The sequence below is a fragment of the Panthera uncia genome, chromosome B1, assembly GCF_023721935.1.
Source record: "Panthera uncia isolate 11264 chromosome B1, Puncia_PCG_1.0, whole genome shotgun sequence".
NCBI lineage: Eukaryota > Metazoa > Chordata > Mammalia > Carnivora > Felidae > Panthera > Panthera uncia.
Window position 1 is genome coordinate 40,445,116 of NC_064811.1, and position 23,045 is coordinate 40,468,160.

The window sequence follows — 23,045 nt, forward strand, 5'->3', positions numbered from 1 at the left end:
TTTGGAAACCTTTTAGTATGGTTACAAATATACTGAACTTGCATACTTGATTAAGTGATTAATGGTTAAATGATGGCTGAAAAATTGGGCAATGTGTAATTTTTTCAGGAAAAGATTTCTGTTTATCTTACGTTTTGCTTAATCTTGTGATGAAATATTCAGGAAGCCTTTTGTGATGTGTAACTATGTAATGTGGACATGTTTTTTAAAATATACACTTAATATTGGAATTTGTTCTCATATAAAGGGTAAAGTGTATGAAGATGAAAACAAGAGTTATAATTGTCTTCAAGGTGGTGTTTTAAGAGAAGAATTAGCTTAGTAATTTTTCCCTTTTTATCTCTATTATATCCCAAAGGGCAGTTGCCCTTTACACACACACAGTCCCCCTCTTCTCCAGCCCCTCAAACCCTAGGTTTCTAAACCTGATCAGCTTATATTTTATGCTGTGGATTTTAGGTTCCTCTTTAATTTTTGGCCTTTGGGGAGGTCCTTTCTTTTCTTTTAATTTTTTAAAATGTTTTATTTATTTTTGACAGAAAGAGACACAGAGTATGAGAGGGGGAGGGGCAGAGAGAGAGAGGGAGACAGGGAATCGAAGCAGGTTCCAGGCTCTCAGCCGTCAGCACAGAGTCCAATGTGGGGCTGGAACAAGTGAACTTCGAGATCATGACCTGAGCCAAAGTGGGATGCTTAACCGACTGAGCCACCCAGTGCCCCAATGGAGGTCCTTTATTTTCATGTGAAATTATCTATGCATTTAAACAGATGTTTCTTACCCTTGGCCCAGTATTTTTTCACAGTTTTATATTGGGAAGGTTTTTAGGTTATCTTGTCTATAGCACCGCCAGCAAAGTCTCCCTCATTTTCTTCATCATAGAGAACTTCTGTACATTTACTCTTTCCTTCCTCTGTTCCTCCAAGAAGTGCCCCTGCCTGTACTTGATCACATTTTTCCAGATGTTATTTATCATTATATCCCTTTCTGTTTTTATCTTTAGCTGCTCCCAGCAGCTCTTATAGTTTATTGCTTTCTTCCTGGCTAATAATACATGTTTGGTATTTTGTCATCTCAAGAATAAGGATCTTGTTAAATCAGCAGAATAAAAAATCAACCTGTCAGAAACCGACCTCATGATTTGACCTCTGTTGTATCCATTATTGGCAAGTAACAATACACAACTAAAAATGGCATAAATAATAGAACTTATTATTGCCCAGTAGCAAGAAATGTAGAGAATAGATGATTCTGGTGCAGTGTCTGAATGATACCTTTGAAGACTCTAGGTTCTTTGCATCCCTTTCTTCTTCTCTTCTTAATATTTTGACTTCTGGAAAGCCTCAGGCTCGTTGCCTCTTGTTGGCAATGTGGTTGCTGGGGCCCCAGACATCATGTCTGTGTAAGACAGGGAAGAAAGGAATATATTTTCTTACAACTCCCTCTTAGCAGAGAGGAGTCTTCTAGAAGGTCACCTTGGAGACTCCCAACCCCTCCCCCCCTTTCAGTTTCACTGAATAGAACTGATCCTATGGCACTGCTACTTGTAAGGAAGGTTGAGAAAGTGAAAGTCTGGCATTTTTCAGCTGCTTTTGTGAGATGTGGCCTGTGCTAGGGTGTAAGAACAGTGAGGAAAATGCTCTGGATCGGCAGCCTACAGGTTATATCCCTGAGCCAGCTACTTTGTCCAGCTGTTTCTGGCTTGGTCTCAGTCTTTTTTTTTTTTTTTTTTTACCTGCCAGTTTATTTTCTGCTTCATTTTAAAACAAAGGTGACTTACTAAGTATAAATAAAAGCCTGTCAAGAGAAGGAAAATAAACTGTAGATTTACAGGCTGCATATAAATGCTTGCTGTATGTTAGAAACAGGCCATATTTTGGCTCTGAGCATCCTAGCAGTCAAAACAAAGAGGAAAACAAGACTAATTAGTTTTATTCCTCTGGTTCATGAACTGCAATTCATTTACTGACCCAAGCTGGCAGCTTAGATATTTCTCATCCTTCCCCATGCTCTACTGAACTCTCAGACCTATTGCCATCACCCTGGGGCTGATCTGTCTTTCCTTACGTTGTAGTGAATGGGCAGTAATCCTTTTGCTAGCCTCAGCCTCCTCTCCCTTTGCCTTCCTCATCGCTAGTCCAATCATCATTGTCCTTAGGATTCCCCTAGACAAAACGAGGGTTCCCGTTTGCTTCATGAAATACAGACTCCTCAGAACCTGGGTTTGAACCAGCTTCTGTAGTTGAAGCTCACTTTCTTCTCCCTGAACTGCTGCTTCCATCAGTGCTACTTCTGGGGAGCTTTTCCTTACCGGGTTCCTGTTCCCTCTCTAGCAGACTCATCCTCTCTCTGTGTGTTGAATCTCCAAAGTACTGTTTACTTCTGTTCTCAGTTTTAACTTCTATAACAGTAGCTGCTTGTTTACTTATTTGTCCCTTCCCCAATTAGATTATTACCCCTTGAGATCTGGGATTATCTGACTTATTATCCACTTTGTCATCAAAGATGATGCTTTGTTTAGGTCCTCAAGCATGTATTGAATTGCACTTAAATGGTCAACTCTTAGTGAATTATCTAGAAAATGTTAATTCTCCTTCCTATTTAGTATGCTTCTGAGTCTTTCATTATCTTCAGATTGTCTTCAGGGAATACAAACTTTCACTTATTCATTCTCTTTTTTAACAAAGTCAGCCATAAGCAAACCAATTTCAATTATATAAATATAAATATATTAGAGAATGCAAGCATGAGCAGGGGAGGGGCACAGGGAGAGGGAGAATCCTAAGCAGGCTCCACGCCCAGCTACAGCCCCACCTGGGGCTTGATCCCACCACCCATTAGATCAGGACCTGAGCCAAAATCAAGAGTTGGTCGCTTAGCCAGCTGAGCCACCCAGGGGCCCCGATAATATTTCTTTTTAAATACATGCAGATGTATTGAAGAATGCCTGTGGCACAGAGAAGTTCTCAAGGGGAAAGTAAAATGCTGGTGATATACTAAGGGACCAGGAGTCTATGTGTGAAAGCGCATGTTTCCATTTCAGATCTGGTGTGTAAGTCTGTGTGGAGAAGGCTAAGGCAGGGCTTGAGAAGACTGGCATTACCTCTCTTTGTTTTGTGACCAGATTCTGGTCCTTAGGGTTTATTTCGTAATGTTAACTATACATTGAGATTGCTGGAAGCTTTCTTTAGATAATAAACTTTGTTAGTTGAAGGTGAATTTTCTGAGAATGTGACATTAATTCTGATATCTTTTTATAGTTGGTCATCTTGCATTCGTATTAATAGCTTTTCAGAGCTTGTTCTTTTTTCTTATTCTGAGATTCAGGTTAGGAGAAGTATCTCTTGAGAATTATTCTTTTAAGCAGAATATACATTTAAAAACTATGCTTTAAGTAGAAAAAGATATCCAAACGCATTTTAAATAGAATCATGTATTTTGGCAATAATTGCATTACTGTTTCAGACCTAAGTGTTTTGTTTTTCCCCTCTTGTGTCCATTATTCTAGCAAACAAAGAATTTACTACTCCAGATTTGAATTATTTTTCTTTTATTTAGAAAACACTCTTAATGAGTTATTTTCAGTTTAGGAAGGTAGGCTTGTAGTTTTTGCAACTAACTAATATACTAAAACACTAAATGATATGAAAAAGACCCCCACCCTCCCCAAATAGCATTACCTCTGGGTAGGATTCCTTTTAGTTCCATCTTTGAGGGGTTTTTTTGTTTTTTTGTTTTTTTTTTTTTTTTTAAACCTTTTGCTACTTGCTGGCCCATATCGCTGGTATTTCCAGAGATGGTGTGCCATCCATTTGTGTCTGTGATGGGCATTGTCAGTCTTCGGGGCCCTGGCTCTTTCTCTGGTTGGGAAACTCCTACCTTTGTAGGCAGACCTGCTCACACACACCCACCACAGAACTTGAATCGTGAATGAATGGAATCTGAAGCTGGAGGCAAGGGATGGAAAGAAGCTGGGGGAGTGCCCTGAGGCCTTTTGGAGGGGATGGGTAGTGGGGGCAGCTGCCCTGGTCCCAGGGGCCAGCCAGTTCTGGCTGTGTCTGTGTGCTCTGCCGTGTGCCCGTAAGCATTGTTTTGGTTGTGTAACTTGGTTTTCTGGATTTCCTAGACATGCTGTGAATTATACGGTGGCCCTTTAAAAGAGCAGTCGTTATCCTGTTATATTAGCTAGTTGGTTTCTGGTGCTCGAGAAACTAAGAATTCTGAAGATCAACATCCAGACCTGTCACTGGACCGTTCGTGGCAGAGGCCCTTGTGGAGAAGAGCAGTGATGTGCCTTTCCACCCTGACTGGACTCTGTTCAGAGTCCTAGGTTCCTGGTCCCAGGTTACTCAAAGGACAGAAAGGACACATAGGCATGTATGACGTCCGTTGTGGGTGCTGTCTTGCCAGTGGTCAGTCAGGACTCTGGGCCACACATCAGCCACCCTGCTGGATCTCAGTATACAGAGTTTTTCACTGCTTGTCTTTTCCTAATCGCCTCTTTGCCCTGAAAACAAACAAACAAAGTCTGATGCTCAGGAACTAATGTATAACTTCTAGTGTGTCTTTTTTGGATCTGATTTGGAAGTATTAGCTATGGAAATAATATTTGTGGTTTTTTTGGGTAGAATATTTACCTAAAATTCCTATGTGAATGTCTTTATTGCATTTTAGTCATTTATTGCGTATAATATACATACTATAAAATTGTGCCTATTTTAAGTGTATATAGCTTGATGATTTTTGATAAATATCCATACTGGTATAACCAGTACTAAAATTAAGATATAGAACATTTTCATTACCCCCAAAAGTTCCCTTGTGCCCCCTTGCAGTCTGTACTTCTCTCCTCCACATTGCACCACAATTTTTGGCTTTTGATATATGTCATCTTAGGCCACTTCCATGTTAGTTGATGATTTGTCACTTTGCTGTTCATGGGGATGTTACGGTATAAAAAGTATTTATACAGTACAGTATTAATCTCTCTCCCTTTTTTTACTGAACTATTAAATCCAAAGAAAAACTATCAGTACTATATAAATTATAAATCTGGTAATGCTTTACCACGTGGAACTGTCTAGAGTAAAATGACTTGTTCTCTTGAACTTTTCCAGTGGATGGCTGTTCTCTGTGGCCCAAAGAGGGTCACATCCAGGGTTTGCTCCCTGGATGTGATGATGTCTTGGATTGTTATCTGGCTCAGGTTGAGAGACAGGAAAGCATAATAGTTAAGTGTGGGCCCTAGAGTCAAATTGCCTGGATTCAGATCCTTGCTCTGCTACATATTAGCTGTGTGACCATGGGTAAGTTAGTCAGCTACTCGGTGAGCTTCAGAGCCCTCACGTATAAAGCTTCCCTGCTGCAGAATATGGAGTTGTGCAGTCAGTTAGCAGTGTTTATTGAGCATCTACCATGTACCAGGCCCGGTTCTTCATCTTTCGTGAAGTTCTCAGTCTAGTGTGGGGGAGCGGGATAATGAGCAGGTAAATAAATCATGCAGTGTGTCAGATGGTGAAAAGTTGTGTAAAGAAAAAAATGAAGCGGTGGAGGGTGGGGGAGCACAGGTGTGTGAGCAGGGAGGGGAAAGGAATGGAGCACGTTGTGGTTTTAAATAGCAGGGTCAGGTTTTGGGTTAAGACCTGATGGGAGTGAGGAGCATTCCCGGCAGCAGGGGAGATGAATGCGAGGCTCTGAGTGGGAGCAGGCCCAGAACCGAGGAAGGAATCGCAAAGAGGCTGCTGTGCTTCGAGTGGAGTTGGGGGTCGGGCAGAGAGAAAGAAGTAGGAGGCAAGGTCTGAGCGATCCCAAGGATTAAATGAGATAAAACACGCAGTTTAGAGACGTGTGTGGCTCTTTTCTGTTTTTGTCGCTAATGACTGCTGTGTAATGACGCCTTCCTCATTAGGCTATGAAAGGAGACCCTTGAGAGGAAGAGAGGTTATCAGAAGGAAAAGAACCAAGTGAGGCATTCCTTCAGTTAGCCATTCACCAAACATTGGAGGCTTTCTTGTTTGTTGCCAGGCATTGCTGTAACACACGTGACTGTGAGAATGAGGGGGTCCCTGTGCCTAAGAAGCTTCTTCCAGCGGGTTTAGGGGTGGAGGCAGAGAAGTAATGGACAGTTTGAGTATGACACGATGGCAGCTAAGTTAGTTGGATGCCCAGGGTGCTTTGGGAGCAAATGGGAAGTCATTAAAATTAGACTTCACGGAAAGGTTAGTATTTATACTTTGGGTTTTGCTTTTGAAGTTTTCCTGTGTGAAGGAAAAGATCTATGTGTGCCCGGGGGGAGGATTAGGTAGGAGGGTGCTTTCCCAGCAGTGGGGACAAGCAGGGGTGACAGTACTGAGAACTGGGGCAGTAGAATGGGTGTTTGGCAGGCTAGAGTGAAGGGGACAAGGTGGAGGGGTGGGCAGGAGCCACACGGGCGGAGGGCTGCGAAGAGGGACCAGGGAGAGTGTATGAGTAGGAAGGAGAGGAGAGGAGGGAAGCACGAGTCAGACAAGGTGGGGCACAGGGAGAGAGGAGGAACAAGGGGGAATGGAGAGGGACTGAGACAGGTTTGGTGATTATCCTTGGACTGTTCCAGCTGCTTTGCCCGTCTTGACACATTCAGCCCTCACCACGGCCCTCAGAAGCAGGCTGTGTACCATTATTCCCATTTCACAAATGAGGAAGCTGAGGCGGAGAAAGGTTTAGTCGTCTTCGTAACGTCACACAGCTTGTAAGTAAGTGGCGAATTGAGATTCTAACTCAGGCATTCTGACCGCAGGGCTAGATGCCCCACCGCTGCCGATGAAATAATACTCAACGTTCTGTTTGTGCCTTTGGTTTAGTCCTTATGGCAGCCCTGCAGGTATCCTGGAACCCCCGATTTTGTCTCTGGCCTGTGGATGGTGACGGCAGAGCCAGCTGACCTCATCGTCTCCGTTTTGCTTCTGGCTCTTTTGTTCTTGGAGTGGGCCCCAACAGCATCAGCATGGAGGATGAATTCCTTCTTTGCCACTCCTCTCTCCTCCTTGCTGCCATCTTCTCTCAGTGACAGTTGGCATTTAAAAACCGATTCTAACTGGGGGACTGATTGTGGCAAAGTATTGCATACCTTAACTCACGGAATAGTCGTGTTTATTTCGTCTCATTAGATCTTATTTTACTTTTTTTTTTACATTTTTTAAGTTTTTATTTATTTATTTTTGATAGCACGGGAGAGGCAGAGAGAGAATCCGAAGCAGGCTCTGCACAGTCAGCACAGAGCCCGACATGGGGCTCAGTCTCACGAACTGTGGGATCGTGACCTGAGTCAAAATCAAGAGTCAGATGCTTAACTGACTGAGCCACCCATGTGCTCCAGCCACCCGGGTGTCTATTTTAAATAAGCATGTATTAACTACTTCTAAAACATGCTTTTTAAAAATATGTATTTTTTTTTAATGTTTGTTTATTTTTGAGAGAGACAAGAGTGCGAGCAGGGGAGGTGCAGAGAGAGAGAGTGAGAGACACAGAATCCAAAGTAGGCTCCAGGTTCTGAGCTGTCAGCACAGAGCCCGGTACAGGGCTTGAACTCACGAGCCATGAGATCATGACCTGAGCTGAAGTGAGCCACTTAGCTGACTGAGCCACCCAGGAACCCCTAAAACATACTCTTTATATTATTTTTAAATCTAGGACATACCTAACAACATTGCAGAAAAGCGAGAAAACCTAAAACTTACCTTTCAGTAGAGCTAGTTACGTGTTTTTGTGTAACATCTTTGAAATTGTTTTCTTTTTTTCTGTAGTTGAGATTGAGTTCGACTCTTTTTCCCCTTTAGTATCCCTTTCTGCAGATGCCGTTCCCAGCAGTTAGACCACAGATTACTTGTTCTTAATTAAACGGGAGGCTGGGAAGGATAGTGGCATGGTCAAGTCCAGGCTACTGGCCACTGGTGCCACACTTTTAAAGACCCGTCACCTTGTCATCCCTTCTGCCCTGTCTTTACTTTTTGATCTTCCAGGTTCAGCGTGTCTTAGTCTATTCTGTGTTCTAATAATAGCAGGGGTTAAAACAATGAACCGTTACGGGTGCATAGCGTGGGCCAGCACTGTGCTAAGTGCTTGGCACACACCATCTCATTTGCTCCTCACAATAGCCTTGTGAAGGGGGGCCCGTTCTGTACAGATGAGGACACTGAGGCACAGTGAGATTGGGTCACAAGGGGTCGCTCAGCTAGGGTGTCACAGAGCTGAGACTCTTAACCCGGGCCTTTCTGATGCCAGAGCGTCAGGGCTCTTGTGACATCAGTGAGATTAAAGGATGAGTTTTACTCTGAACCACGGAGTGGGTCTGTGTTCTTCGGCGGGTGGGCTGGGGCAAAGGGAATGAATCTAGGGCCCCTTGTACCTTGTCACACTTGGAACGCAGCCAGACAGGGTGTCCTGAAGTGGCCGACTCCTTTGAGACGGTACCAGCAGGCACAGGTCGTGGAGTGGAAGACGGGGCTAGGTGGCGCACCGCCTCTCCCGGGCGGATGGCTTCTCGCAGCCTCTTTTACGGGTCCTGTGAGAGTTAGAAGGAAAAAGCCAGCAGCAGTATGCTTGGACAGCTTTAATTTTGGATCTTGTGCTCAGTGAAAATGCTGAGTCACCTACGGTGACCTGCTTCCCACCCCTTATCAGTGTCCTCTTTGTGTGGCTCACCTTTTGGCTCTTGTGCCTTTAAGTAGCAAGTGTTTATTGATGAGGGGAATGATGTTAAGGTCTTCCTACTGCTACTTTGTTTCTTTTCATTTTCACCTTATAATCTTTCCAGCCCTACAATCTTTCCCCTACATCTGGAGCTTTTCTTTTTCCCATGCTGACGGGGTCCCCGTGAATGAGTTGGGTTCTGGTCTGTTCTGTGCTGAGCTCGTTCTGGGCTGTGCCGGCAGGCTGGGGCTGGAACTCCCCTCCCTGGCTACATGTTAGAATCACCTGGGTTACTGAAACATCCACGACCCTGCTCCCACTTTTATCTAATTGATCTGGATTGGGGCCCTGGCCGGTTTTCAAGCTTCCCAGGTGATTCTTATGTGCAGCCACTGGATTAGCTTTAAGAAGCTTAATTAGCGAGCTGGGTTTGGTTCGGGCTACGGGGGAGAGGGCGCTGGGCGGATAGCCAGCCATTCCTGCTCATTGTGTGACGTCCCAGCCAGCGCTCAGTGCTTACCGTGTGCCAGGTACTGTTCCAAGCCCATCCCAGCATCAACCCATTTAATCCTCGCAGTAGCCCTGTGAGGCAGGCGCTGCTATTTTCCGTTTTATAAAGAAATTCCCACTAGCAACGAAGGGCATGTAGTATGAAACTGACCCACAAACCTAGCACACAAACTTAGAGTAATACAGTAAATCTAAAGCTGGGGGGTGCAGGTGCTGCTTTTGATAGAGTCAGGAGAGGAGAGACCTCTCTGATGAGGTGACATTTGAATAGATATTTCAGTGAAGTCAGCTGGCAGGCTTTGCGGACACCAGAGGTCATTGACGCAGAGGCATATTAAATGCAAAGGCCCTGAGGTAGGAATTCACGTGAGTCTTCAAGGAAGAGAGTGGCTGGAATGGAGTGAGCAAGGATAATGGAATGAGATGACTTAGGTCCGATCATGTAGGGCCTTGTAAGGACTTGTTGAAGACTTGGATTTTTTTTTTTTTCTTTTATGCTGCAGTAACAAATCTAAAATTGTGTTGCTTGAAATCAGAGGTTGTTCCGTGTTCTTTGCAGGTTGGCAGGGGTCTCCTCTTGACATCATTGGCATTCTCATTCTCCGTCTCTCTGAAACTCACTGGACAAAGGGCTTCTGTTTCTAGAAGGAAGGAGGCAAGGCAAACCTAAAGAATAAATTTCAACTACCCTTGATTTTGACAACAGAATTTTTTTCATTTTCCTTATCACTGAGTAAGTCGACATTTCAGGAGAATGGGCCATGTAACCTGTAGCTTGGAGAACCCGTAGCATTACATATTTGAACCTGAGTTAGAGAGGCCTTAGCCCACTCTGCTCGACCATGTTGTAGTTCTGCCCCAGAAACATTAGGGACCCATGCTGACTTGATAACCTTTAATTTTGTCCGATCTTGTTTCACTTTTTTTTGTCAATAACATGGTTATTCTGCTCCTCCCCTCCTCAAGAGCCTTTACTGGTTTAGTTCATTCATGGTCATCAGGAAGCATTTATTAAGTACATGTCTGTGCATAGTGCTGCATCGAAAACCTCTAGACCTGAGAGCATTGCTCACTGCCCAACTAGAGTTTAGCTAATAATAAAATACTTTCATTCATCGTTAGTGCTCAAGAAGAAGTGTACTTGAAATCAAAATAACACGGGTGTTATTAGTGGTAGCTTCTTTGCACATCTTTTCTCTTAAAAAGTTGGTTGTTTTGGATTCAGCCAGTTTTAGTAACTTTTAAGAAAATGTTACTCTGATTTGTGTACCTGATTATTAACAACTTTGGGTGGGAAATGGTGTTGCTTTTTCCTTTTATGGAGCATGAAGATAGGTCAATTTTTGCTCTGATTACAAATAAGCTAGCATGGAGGAACGGACTTTGGATGGGGAATCAGAAGATGTGAATCATTCCCGGCTTGGCCACAGCTAGCTGTGTGATCCGCCTGAGCCAGTAAAAGGAGAATTGGACAAACGGACATGAAACGTTGAACTCCTCTCGCATCTCCTGAATGCAGTCATAGTGGTTTTTCCTCCTAGTACAGTGACATTTTATAAAGAGGTTAGTTCTGAGTCCATATGTAAGGTCAAAGTCACCTGTATTAAAGATAGCACTTGGGAACACTTTGAGAAGGTGCCCCTCGAGGGGTTTTCTCAGATCCACCCAGGACGGCCAGTTCTTTCCTCCAGCACGGGAGCAGATCACTGGCTCTTCGGTGGAGCACCAGCCGAAGCAGCTGGCCTGCATTGAGGGACCGAGTTTTATGGGAAATCCACTTTTAGATACTAGACTCGTTAAGTGTTGTGAGATGCACAAAATGTGACTGGCATGTGGAAACCGAGACTCAGGAGCAGCTATGGGATTTGTATTGCCTGTCTCCAGTTCGTTAAGTAGGATGAAGGGCGGTTGTGGGACAATTGAAATTTCTTTTCTTCTCTCTTCCTTTTCTTTCTTTTTTTTTTTTTTTGCAAGTGAATGAAGTTGAATTTGTGTGAGTTAAGCGTGGATCCTCTGCACTCCCACTGTATCGGGATTTCTCCTCTCCTCACTGTCTAACGTGAGGCCCTGCTTGTGCCCCACCTCAGTCACTCCCAGTCGTCTTCATGAGAGGCCACCCACCGTCCAGGCCGCACTCTTGCCGCAGAGTGATCCTTCTAAAGAATTCCTGATTTAAACATTTTGACCCTGTGCAGCACCCACGCTCCCAGCAGTGCTTCTCCAAGTTCTCCAGCAACACTCTGCCATGGCAGAGGTTCAGGGAATTAAGTACTTACAGGATCTTGGCAGCATGGCTCGGTGTGATGAAGTTTCTTTAAAGTCTTGTGCCATAACCATGTTGTTGCGTTCATATAATACTCTTAGAGGTGCCTTCTGTTGAGTAGAATCGATGCTGCTTGAATGCATCATGTTTATCTGCTTGGTTTGCATACCCTCTGGTGGCCCAGTTGGACATACGAGTCCTTAAGAGAGTAAATGGAAACTGGTGAGCAGGGTTCACAGACTCTTCATTTTCTGACCTTTGCCTTCTTTATGAGTTTCTCTTTTACCACACTGCTTCTCACAGTTCAAGGTCTAATGGTGTGGATGCATTTGAAATGCCCTGAATACATCAAAATTAAGATTTGGTGCCTTTGTATCTGCATTTATTCACTGAGTAATTATTGAGCACCTATTATGTGCCAGATAGCGTTCTAAGTTGGTACTAGGGATACAGTAGTGGACAAGACCTGAGTTCTGGCTTCTGTGAAACTTACACTTTAATTGGGAGAGAAAGATGACAAATACAGAGGAAAGAAAGAAAGCATGGTAAGGTGAAAGATCAAAGAAGGGGTCCTGCTTGTTAGTCTGGCAAGGTTGGTAAGAAGGTGATGTTTAAGGGTTCCTGGGTGGCTCAGTCAGTTAAGCGACCGACTTCGGCTCAGGCCATGATCTCACCATTTGTGAATTTGAGCCCCACATTGGGTACTCTGCTGTCAGCACAGAGCCTGGAGCCTGCTTTGGATCCTCTGTACCCCCCTCTCACTCTCTCCCTCCCCTGCTGGTTTTTCTCTCTGTCTCTTAGATAAATAAACTTAAAAAAAAAAAAAGGTGATATTTAAATGGCAACCTGGTGAAATGTGAGAGCAAGCTGTGTTATTATTAGAAGAAGGCTCAAGGCAAAGCATGTGTAAAGGTCCTGAAGTAGGAGTGTGCTTGGGATGGTCACTGAACAACAGGAAGCTCGTTGTGGCTGAGGAAGCAGCATGGGGAGGATGGGGAGGAGATGAGATTGCTTAGCCAACTGAGCCACCCAGGCACCAGGGAGGAGATGAGATTGGAGAGGTGGGTAGAGTCAGAGCAGAACCTGGAGCCCAAGATAAGGGCTTTTCTTTTGCCTTGGGTGCCTTCCCCTTCTATCTGTATGTAACTTTTGGGTGAGGCTGGAGTGAACTTTAATTTGTTCCACCTGCTAGCTAGTTGCCCCTCTACCGAATGATTAGCTCTTCCTCATTTATTTGAAATGCCGTTTTATCATATGTTAATTAGTATGTGTGTTTATAGACACGCACATATGTTCATCAGTGGTCTTCACTGATTTGTCTTCTTGCACATGTACCTGTCTATTACAATTGTTGTACCTTTATTCCAAGCATGGGCGAACTGTGGCCCACAGGCCAATTTGGGCTACCACTTAGTTTTTATAAAGTTTTATTGGAACACAGCTACACTTCTTTGTTTATGTATTTATGGCTGCTTTGAGCTACCGTGGCACAGTAGTTGCAACAGAGATTGCATAGCCCACAAACCTACAAATATTTACTATCCGGCTCTCTACAAAGAGCTTACCAACCTCTGTTTTATACTCTGTTTTGACATCTGATAGGGCAGGTTCTCCCTCATTCTTCTTTTTTCAACAATTTCTTGGCAAGGCCAACATGTTTGTTCTTTCAGATGAACTTTAGAATCAATCTGCCCGAGTCCCTTCCTTTTCTCCACCTCTTTTGGGGTGGAGATCTGGGAGGCAGGAAGAATAGGAATTTGATTACATTTAATTTGTAGTTTAGTGCAAAGGGGAAGTGATTGCTTTACAATACTGAGTCTTTCCATTCCAGGAGTGTCATGTCTCTACATTTAGGTCTTTCGGTAAACTTTTATTGTTTTTTTTTTTTTTTTTCATTTGTATGTTACATATTAGTTTATTCCTGTAGGTATTATTGCTTTTTGTTGCTATTACAATGGGGATCATCTCCCAGCTATGTTTTACAAGTGAGGATGGTGTGAAGGAAAGGATTTGATTTTTAAGTGTTTAATTTGTGTCTGATCCTTTTCTGGAAGTAAACTCCTATAAGGGCTGTTCATTTTTAAATTTGATTCTTGTTGATGCTGATGGTCATTTGTCTGAACTCACATAATTGTTTCATTCCTAGTATTTATGTCCCTGTCTATATTGTGGAACTCTAAACCCAGGGGACTTTGGGGACACGGACTTTGACCTCCCCTCAGTGGCATTCTTTTCTTTTCCATTATGTAGGTCATGCCAAATGGTAATTGCAAAACAAACAAAAAACCAGGGAGCTTTATGCCCAGTCAACATTTGTTGATCGTTTTAAGAATACCCAGAATACCCAGAAGATAATTTAGGCAAGCTGTTTATCAAGCAGGCTGTGCCTTTTTGCAGAGCCAGTTTTGCTTTTAATACAGAATCTAGGGTTTGCATGTCACACAGGAGAGTGACACCCAGTCACTGCTTTACTGTGGAGAGCCATGTGGTCCTGGAATAAAGGTGACTTAACCTGGCATTTATCCTTTGGAATTGAAATATGAGCAGAAGGAAATTTTTATGAATCAGTTAGTGCTTTCCTAAATACATTCTGTGTAAAGCATTTGATCTTTAGCCTTAACATCTATTCCTTAAGGATGTGAAATCTATTTTAGATTTCAAGGTCTATTACTTGCCCTGAGCACTGAACAGATGAACCATAAATTCAATATGTGTTAACCTTTGTGGATTTATCTTTTAATGCCATTTTTGTCTTTTTTTTCCACTGAATTTGTGCCACCTCCTTAGCTGCTTCTTACCTTGGTGAAGCTAAAGTAAAATTATGTGTGTTGCTGTTTCCTTTTCTTTTTCCTTTCGGTGAAGTGATGATAGTGGATATGGAAATGGAGAATTGCTGACTATGTTATGTGATTTGGGAAATAAGCCTTGTTATTCTCCTTGCTGGTGAAGTGAAACTTTGTATCTAGAACCTGGTCTTAAACGGTCTTGTATATTTTTTCCACTGTGTTGAGATTATCTTTAACCATCATCGTGGACATCAGCTGGCGGTGTGTGAATACAGAAAGGCCATCACAGGCTGTAACGATATACTGGGCCACATGCCTCAATCACAGAGGGAGCTCCAACTTTGTGGAGTTTCTGTTGTGGGGCTTGACTTGGACCTATGGGAATTAGAGACCATTTTAGATAGAAGTGTGATTTGGAAAATGATATCAGCAAATGTAGTGATCGTTGGTCTCTTTTAGTGAGCACTTAATATGGTCCAGACATTGTAATGAATGAATGACACATCAAGGTGTTGTAATCTCATTTTATAGATGAGAAAATCAAGATTTAGATTAAATAACTGGTAGACTTGAGATTCAGATTAGCTCTCAGACTCCACAGAGAGGTTGTAAATCGAGGTGGTTGTTTGGCTGTGATTTTTGTATGGAACTGTGTGTGTGTGTGTGTGTGTGTGTGTGTGTATGTGTGTGGAAGGATTTAGAAATTTTAATTCATTTAGATTCTCTTATGTGAATTTTGACAATTGAATTAACATCAGAGGGGTGGAAAAAGTATAGCATGGGGGGGGCGCGTCTGGAAACCTCAGTGCTTGAATGATCTTTGGCAAGCCCCCTTTTCTATTCCCTGCTCCATGTGGCCTCAGTGAAGAGAGAATCTAGACCCTTAATTTTTTTTTGTTTTTGTTTTTTTGGGGGGCCCAGGAGTTTAATTCAGGATTTAATTTGGAGATGGTAATGGAATGTATCATTTGTCCTCCAGTTTTTAAATTGCAAGTATGAAAAGGGGCCGTTATGGTGTGGTGGTAGATGTGGGTCAAGGGGGCTGCGGATGTTTAAGCTCCCCAAAGCCTCCTGTGGCTCAGAAGAGGGCTGTTGCTTCTAGCTTTAGAGACCCCATCGATGTTTATTAAATGTAAACATAAGCAAATAAACACACACACATGTTCACATGCTCCAAATGCTTTCCTATACCTTTTCTATGCAACTGTACTAATTAAGATGGAAAATCAAGATTCTGTGCCACATTATGTCATCATTTACCTTAAGTGCAGCTAAACCTTTCAGATGCTAAACAATTAACACTTGTCTGTATTTGAAGCCCATTTAGAGTCTGAGGCCCTGCTCTGATCGTCTCTCAGCCAAAAATTCTGGGCAGCTCTCAGTGGCTGTGAGTGTCAGACCATGGCCACCTCCAGGTGGGTCAGAGCAGTCCACGTGTTTGTGTGCAAGTGTGGCCTGCCGCTCCTGATGGTGACGTGTGAGTGCCAGAGGCCCTGCTGCCCGCCAGCCCCTCTGCTCTGCAGGCCAGTCCAGAGCTGGATTCCTGGCACGACTGAGAAAAGAAAGTAAAGCTCTCTAAACACTGGCAGCGAAGTCAGCGTGCCTCCCAGACTCGGAGCAGCAGCCCCAAATCCAGCCCAGAGTCCAGCCCAGCACAGACAGCTGTATTGTAGTGTCTGCCGTTTGCTCTGTTCTTGGCACCCAATACAAGTCCCAAGTGAACTAGTGCCGTGAAGGGCGATTGTTCTCTTTTTTATCCAAATGGCATAAGTTGGGGAGTTACAGTATCTTTTCAAGGTTACTTTCAGACTAGCCTTTACGATAGAGTAGGGAAAGGAGCTAATATAAATCTTGATATTTTATGAAAATACTTCCTTGATGCTTTTTCAAATGTGAAATTAGTCATTGACTTTTAACTTGCATTTGTGTCGCCAATATGTATGCAAGCATACTTGACTTTAAAAGAAGCATTTGAGGTTAGAGATTCACAAGCCTAACAGTTGAAAGTTTTATGTTGTTTGGGATTCTACGACGTATGTATGATTTAGCATGTAGTCCTGAAATTATCAGAGATGCTGGGGGGCGGGATATGTTCTTTGAGTTGGACACGTCTATGAGCGCGGTTTCTGCTGCTTCCCTCCTGGGTCTGTGGCGCTTCTCAGTTCTGCAGTGCGAGTGACTGTAGACTCCATCCTCGGGCTCTGGGCGCGTGGACTCTGCTTGCAGCACAGTCCTTTAATTTGCCTGTGTTTGCTTGATGGGAGAGGAGGGACTTCGGTTCCATTTTTGCTCTCTCTGTTGTATAAGAGCCAGCAAAATAAATATATTGTAAGAAACGCCAAATGGCTGAGATGCTTTTCTGTTATTTTCTTGCCAGGAGCTTGATTGGATACTGTATCAGTAATTCTGGGGAAGGGAAAGAGAAAGAGAAAGTGAACATGAAAATCTCATGAACTTAAACATTTGGCTGGGGATTTAACTTTATTGTCAGACTTTAGTTCTAAGAGATAGGTCAATAGTTGCATGTTGAATTTTATTTAGTAAGTATCAAATTAACGAGGTACTATTCAGTGGTATCAAAACATTTGTTTTTCTGCACTTCTGAGTTTTCTTGTCTTACAGTTGTTTGGCAGCATGGGAAATAAATGACCCTGAATTTTCTTCTTTTTCTTTTAAAGACTTCCAGCTGAACTCTCATCTCTCAACACTGGCAAATATTCATAAGATCTACCATACCCTTAATAAGCTAGTAAGTCAAGCTTTTAAAGACCACCAACCGTTTAAAGTAGTTGTTTTAAGTGTATTTGGTAAAAATTCAGATTATGGATATTGAGATACCAGCTGTTTATGCAAATACTGAATTTTAAAACTTGCTGAATGGTATGTGATTTCTTGGTAATCATGAACATATTTCTTGCAGAATCTAACAGAAGACGTTGGCCAAGACGATCACCCAACAGGTATGTATAAATGCTTACGCTACTTAATTTAATTTAATTTAATTTAATTTTTTAAATTATTTTTTAATTTTATTTCTTTTTTTACTTAATTTTAAATAAGCTTCATAATACAAAGTTACGAAGGAGAAATACTAGCTGAGAATGATGTGTGTTGTAATACACTGACAAGTCGCTACTTGGTTGAGGATGTTTTTCAGGGTGTGTGAAGGAAACCATGTTGCAGCTCCTTCCCGGTGGTGTAGCTCCTTTGTGGGTCTCTGGTTTATGTCAGAGTACTTCAGTCCCTTTAAAGAGGCTGGGGACTCTCCCTAGTGGCCTCACGATACCGTTTCTTTACTAAAGTGCTTTAGTTTATACTAAAAACTTAACAGTAATGCAGTTTGAAAGGTATTCCATAAATGCCTGTTGAATTGAGAGGAAAGATAATTTGATTGGTGGGTAGGGGTGTGGGTGGGTGGGTGGTATAGGTCCAGAGGAGTTACAAATGGAAACATTGAAACAGTTATTATGAGCCGTTCTCTAGTCCTGTGGTTCTTCAACTTCAGCTGGTTTATAATCAGCCAGGGAGGGCTTGTTAAAACAGATTGCTAGGCTCCACCCCCAGGGTTTCTGATTCTGTAGATTTGGGCTGGGGCCCCAGAGTTTGCGTTTCTAACAGGCTCCCAGATGATGCTGATGCAGCTGGTCTGGAGACCACACTCTGAGAACCACTTCTCTAAACTGTTGATAAGCAGAACGTTTAGAAACTTGCACTTGTTCTGTGGTTTCTATGACTTCCAACAAAAGTTATTAAAATGTATTTAGATTTTTTGAAAATTACCACGGTAATTTTCAGGTAATTATAATTATACAGGAATACAGGAATACATGCTTGTTGGTGAATGTTGAATAGCACAAAACTGAATGGAGTGACAAGTGACAATCTTCCTTCTCTTCTCCCAATCCAGCCTTCCCCCAGTATGCTGTTCAGTGTTTGTTCTTTCAGAGATTTTTATGCGTGCATTAATACTTTTATAGGACTTCTAAAAATTTAGCATCTGAGATCGTACCTGTACATATTATACAGCATCTTTCATTTTTCATGTAATGGTATATCCTTGGAGGTTTGGGGATTTAGAGCTCTCCCACCCTCTCCTCCACATTGGTTTAGAACCAGTTGAAAATTAGACACAAGATGGAGATTGAAGTACCAGTTTTGTTGGAAAACACAGCTTAGATATATAGCAAGAATGCAGAGGAGTTGTAGTATTTTACCTGAACTAAATAAATAGCCTTACACCCAGTCACCCAGTCACTGCCACAACTAGATGAGCACAGGCCAGCACACCTGTTGTCCCCACTCACCCCCAACTCCCCACTTCATGACAGCCCGAAGAGTCTGAACTTCTGCCGGCAGGTCAGTCTGAAGAGGGGGTTCAGATGGGGGCTGGGCCGCTCTGCTCAGCTCCTTCTCCCTGGACCACTAATTGGATTAGACAATCCTCCTTCCAGGGCAAGGAGTCAGAGAAGGAGAGCAGAGTCTGTGCCAGGAGTGTTCTAGAAGGCCAGGCCACAGAGGCTCCCTTCATCTGATCTTTTTGTGTCAGCAAATCAACTCGAGGGCAGTCAAAAACAATTTGCTTATTAATAAATTTTAAAAACATTGTGTGCACATGGTTTTAAAAGAAGTGTCGAAAAGGTAATTTAAAATAGGGGCTCCTGGGTGGCTCAGGTGGTTGAGCATCTGATTTCGGCTCAGGTCATGGTCCCGTGGTTTGTGAGTTCGAGCCCCACATTGGGGTCTGACAACTGGAGCCTGCTTCGGATTCTGTGTCTCCCTCCCTCTCTCTCTGCCCCTCCCTGGTCACATCTGTCTGTCTGTCTGTCTCAAAAATAAATAAACATTAAAAAAAGAAGGTATAAAATAAAAAATGAAAATTTCTGTTCCATTTCATTACCCCCAGCTTTCATCCCCACTAGTACTCCATGCTTGACTCTGCAGGGGTAACTCTTACAGTCTTATGTTTATGTCCCAGATGATGATATTTACCCCCCAATACTGTATACATTTGTATGTGCCTCTTGTGTTTGTCACTCAGTATATCTTGATCTCTTCATAGCAGCCCATTTATAAAGCATGTGTTCTATACCTTCATGTCTCTGCGTTTTTAAAGTTCATGGATATATCATAATATGTTTCTGCAGCCTCCTATTGATATACATTTAAGTGTGTTTAACTTGGCTGCTACAAGTAATGCTGAAATAAAATTTTCAGGGCCAGCTTTAATAGTTAAGTAGTAAAGCACATTTCTCTCCAATTCTAAAATAATATGTTGGTGGCTCTGAGGAGTTTTTAAACTTAAGAGTTAGTGTAGTTTTGATTTAAAACTGCTTTTTGTGTTTGTATAGCCTGGAGATTGTCTCTTCTTTAGCTGGGGTAATAAGACCTCTGAGTTCTGAATCCTATACATTATGCAGTTAACTTTGAACTTCAGATTTAAATGAATGTTGTTACTATAGTAATTTTATATCTAAATATTTAACCTGAATATAGCAATTAAATAACTGGAAGCTGTAATTAAGAAAATGAAAGTGGAAAGTGTGTTTGGCCTCGTGCCTCCTCTTGCCCCCTTGGGGATAGTGGATATGTGTGACACTTGGTATGTGACATGCTGGGGCAGTGCCTGGTACCCCAGACATGCCAGTCAGTGCCAATTAGCATTAGTAATTCCTTCGAATAGTCCATTTCGTTAACGTTTCCCCGTTTGGTTATAGCATCACTTGTGATTCCCATACCTGAGTATACTCAAAAATTAAACAACATAAAATCTGTAACGTTTGGAAATCCGAGAACATTAATCATTGTAATGCTGCTCTGAATCTTTTGGCACAACGGGGTCTCAGCAGTATCTGCCGGAAACTGTATGTGGAAGAGCCAACCAAGTGCGAAAGAGGCTGGTGTCTTCCTGCTCTGTCTCTTCCAACACTTTCCTTTGGTGCTTTCAGTCTTCCTCCCACCAAAAAGAGACAGACAGACAGAATTGATCTTGGACAAGTAGCCCCAAATCCGCATTATAGGGAGTGAATAAAAAATCGTGGACGGGGAGGACAAAAAAAATGAGTAACAAAGAAGGTAGATGTCAGAAGTCAATATTTAGAGACCAAGGAAAGGAAAATTTTTTTTTTGTCTTAAGTAGTAGGATGAAAATTGCACATTTGGACCCTGATAGTTTCACTCAAGCAAGCAAGTAGTTCAATGATCTGTTCAAGGAAATGAAAGAAAATATTAGGTACTGGAAAGATGTTTTCAAACACGATCTATTTATCAACTTAAATCACTATGTCTTTGTGACATTCTTCAGTGAATAGTGAGGTGAAATAGCTCCATAAAAAGTAGTGAAGTGGCAGAATGAACCACGTAAAATGTTATTAAGTGAAACAAGGTTATGATGCAACAAACTCAATAAAATGGAAAATTAGATGGTGGAATTTTTTTTAAGTTTTTTATTTTTTAAAGTTTATTTTTGGAGAGACAGAGACAGTGTGAGTTGGGGAGGGGCAGAGAGAGGAGGGGGAGAGAGAGAGAGAATCCCAAGCAGGCTCCTTACTGCCAGTATGGAGCCCAGCTTGGGGCTTGAACCCATGAAACTGTGAGATCACGACCTGAGCCAAAACCAGGAGTCAGATGCTTAACTGACTGAGTCACCCAGGCACCCCAGACAGTGAAAGTTTGGTACTGGAACATGCATTTCTACTAAGTTAGGAAAGGTCAGAATAATTCTCTAATTTTATGGGCCTCTTGAGGCCCACAAACAAAAAGGTCAAAAAGGGAAAGGCAATGGTGCACCTACTTAAATAATGTTTACGAAGAATAACATATTTAGTTAAATTATTATCAAGACAACAAGCTGGATAGTCATTAAAGGGCCTTGGTCCAAACAGGTGAACTCAAGTTTCTCTTTAAAATAGATTTTCTAGGACCAGATATTTAAAAAAAAAAAAAAATGTTGAAAAATGTTGGCAGTATTTCTAATTGTTTAATGTGGGAAGAATTCATTGACTACCTGGTTTATTTGAAAATGCGGTCAATTAATAGAATATTTCATTTGTTTTAACAACTTAGATCACTTTAGATCTACTTTAGTGATCTGAAGTTCTTTTAAAACTAAGCCAAAAAGAAATGAACTCAAATCATAACCTGGGGTAAAAAATATAAACAATTTTCATTGCCTTCCTAAGGATCATATATCGACCCTAGCATCTCAGGCTAGATTTCAGACTGACTGTCCATCTAGTGTAGAAGTATTGAGACTGAACACCAGAACATCAAGATAATTATAAGGAGTGAGAATTCTAGCTTGGGATTATTAGTTGATACTAGTCTTCTCTTTCTCCTGCTTTATTATGATTATCAGAAGGCTTTTCTTCTTTCATATGTATCTGCCAAATATTTCTCCTGATGTAAGATAGATCTTTAAAATCTTTTTCATCACCGCTTTTTCTTGGGTGATTGGCAAAGAATGAAAACTTGCAGCTCTGATCATTTCAGATGAATTTTGGGGTTTCTTAAAGTTCATCTACAGGAAGTTGCTTTTCTTTGTTAAGTGTTTATTGATGTAGGAACTTTTGGGTACTCAACCTAATGGGCCAATTTTCTCATCTGTAGAATTGGGGCAGTAATAACACCTCTCAGATTAGTGAGCATAACTTTGAAAGTTCTTCAGAGTTATCTTTAAAATGCCAGACATTTTAATAATAATATTTGGCCTCTAATATTTTGCCTAATATTTTGCCTCTACCTGTAATGTCAGATTGATTGTGTTTAAGTAAATACTTACACAGAGTGTTAAAATAGTCCGTTCTTTGTTTTGTTTTCTAAAGCTTATTTATTTATTTTGAGAGAAAGAGAGAGGGTATGTGAGCAGGGGAGGGGCAGAGAGAGAGGGCAAGAGAGAATTCCGAGCAGACTCTGAGCTCTTACTTGGAGCCCGACGTGGGACTCTATCACAGGAACTGTGAGATCATGACATGAGCTGAAATCAGCAGTCGGATGCTTAACTAACTGAGCCACCCAGGTGCCCCAAATAGTCCGTTCTTTGAAGCAGATAAACATTTCGTAACGTTCTTGTTACTTATTATTTTGTTTTTTTAAAGATAAAGTTTAATTGAAGTAGATTATGTGATATAAGTTCCGAGTAAAGCATAAATATAATGATGCAAATAAATACAAATTTGTAAAACACTCATTTAAACAAATACAATTTTTATTATAAAAAGACTTATCACAAAGTTATTTTAAGGGGAAGACATTCTTGAATATTTTTGTTTAAAAAAATCCTACTTTGCCAGGAGACTTAAAGTGAAGTGCTTATTTTCCTGACGAATGGGAAAAAAATCTGAAATTATGGTATGTTATCTGTTCATAGTATTTTAAATCTCTGGAAAGGTACTGAAGAAACGTAGTGACTTTTTTTTTTTTTTTTTTACTTGTTTATTTATTCTGAGAGAGAGAATGTGTGTGTGCACATGAGCAGTGGAGGGGCAGACGGAGGGAGGGAGAGAGAATCCCAAGCAGGCTCTGCGCTGTCAGCACAGACCCTGATGCGGGGCTCGTTCTCACAGAAGCGTGAGGTCACGACCTGAGCTGAAACCAAGAGTCAGACGCTCAACCAACTGAGCCCCCCAGGTGCCCTGAAACGTACTGACTTTTTAAAGTACAATTTGATTTATACATGTTTTAGGAACAGGTATTTATTGAGAGTCTCCTTTTGGATTCTCAATAATGTATGTATCTTATTATTATTGTACTGAGACACTGTATTGCCTGCTGTCTATGCACAGGTAAACCAAACGGGGCCCTGCAAGCCAGGGCGTATTTGGAA

At 41.9% G+C, this 23,045-nt stretch overlaps 1 protein-coding gene across 5 annotated transcripts in view; it reads left to right on the forward strand.

Moving 5' to 3' along the window:
• Positions 1-23,045, forward strand: part of DCUN1D4 (defective in cullin neddylation 1 domain containing 4) — an 84,954-nt gene that overhangs the window by 12,673 nt on the left and 49,236 nt on the right. For 4 of the 5 annotated variants that reach the window (XM_049632068.1, XM_049632070.1, XM_049632071.1 and 1 more), the window contains 2 exons: positions 16,903-16,973; positions 17,145-17,184. In XM_049632068.1, coding sequence (XP_049488025.1) covers positions 16,903-16,973; positions 17,145-17,184 — 111 coding nt within the window. The remainder of the gene's footprint in view (positions 1-16,902; positions 16,974-17,144; positions 17,185-23,045) is intronic. The other variant, XM_049632072.1, reaches the window with a different exon arrangement.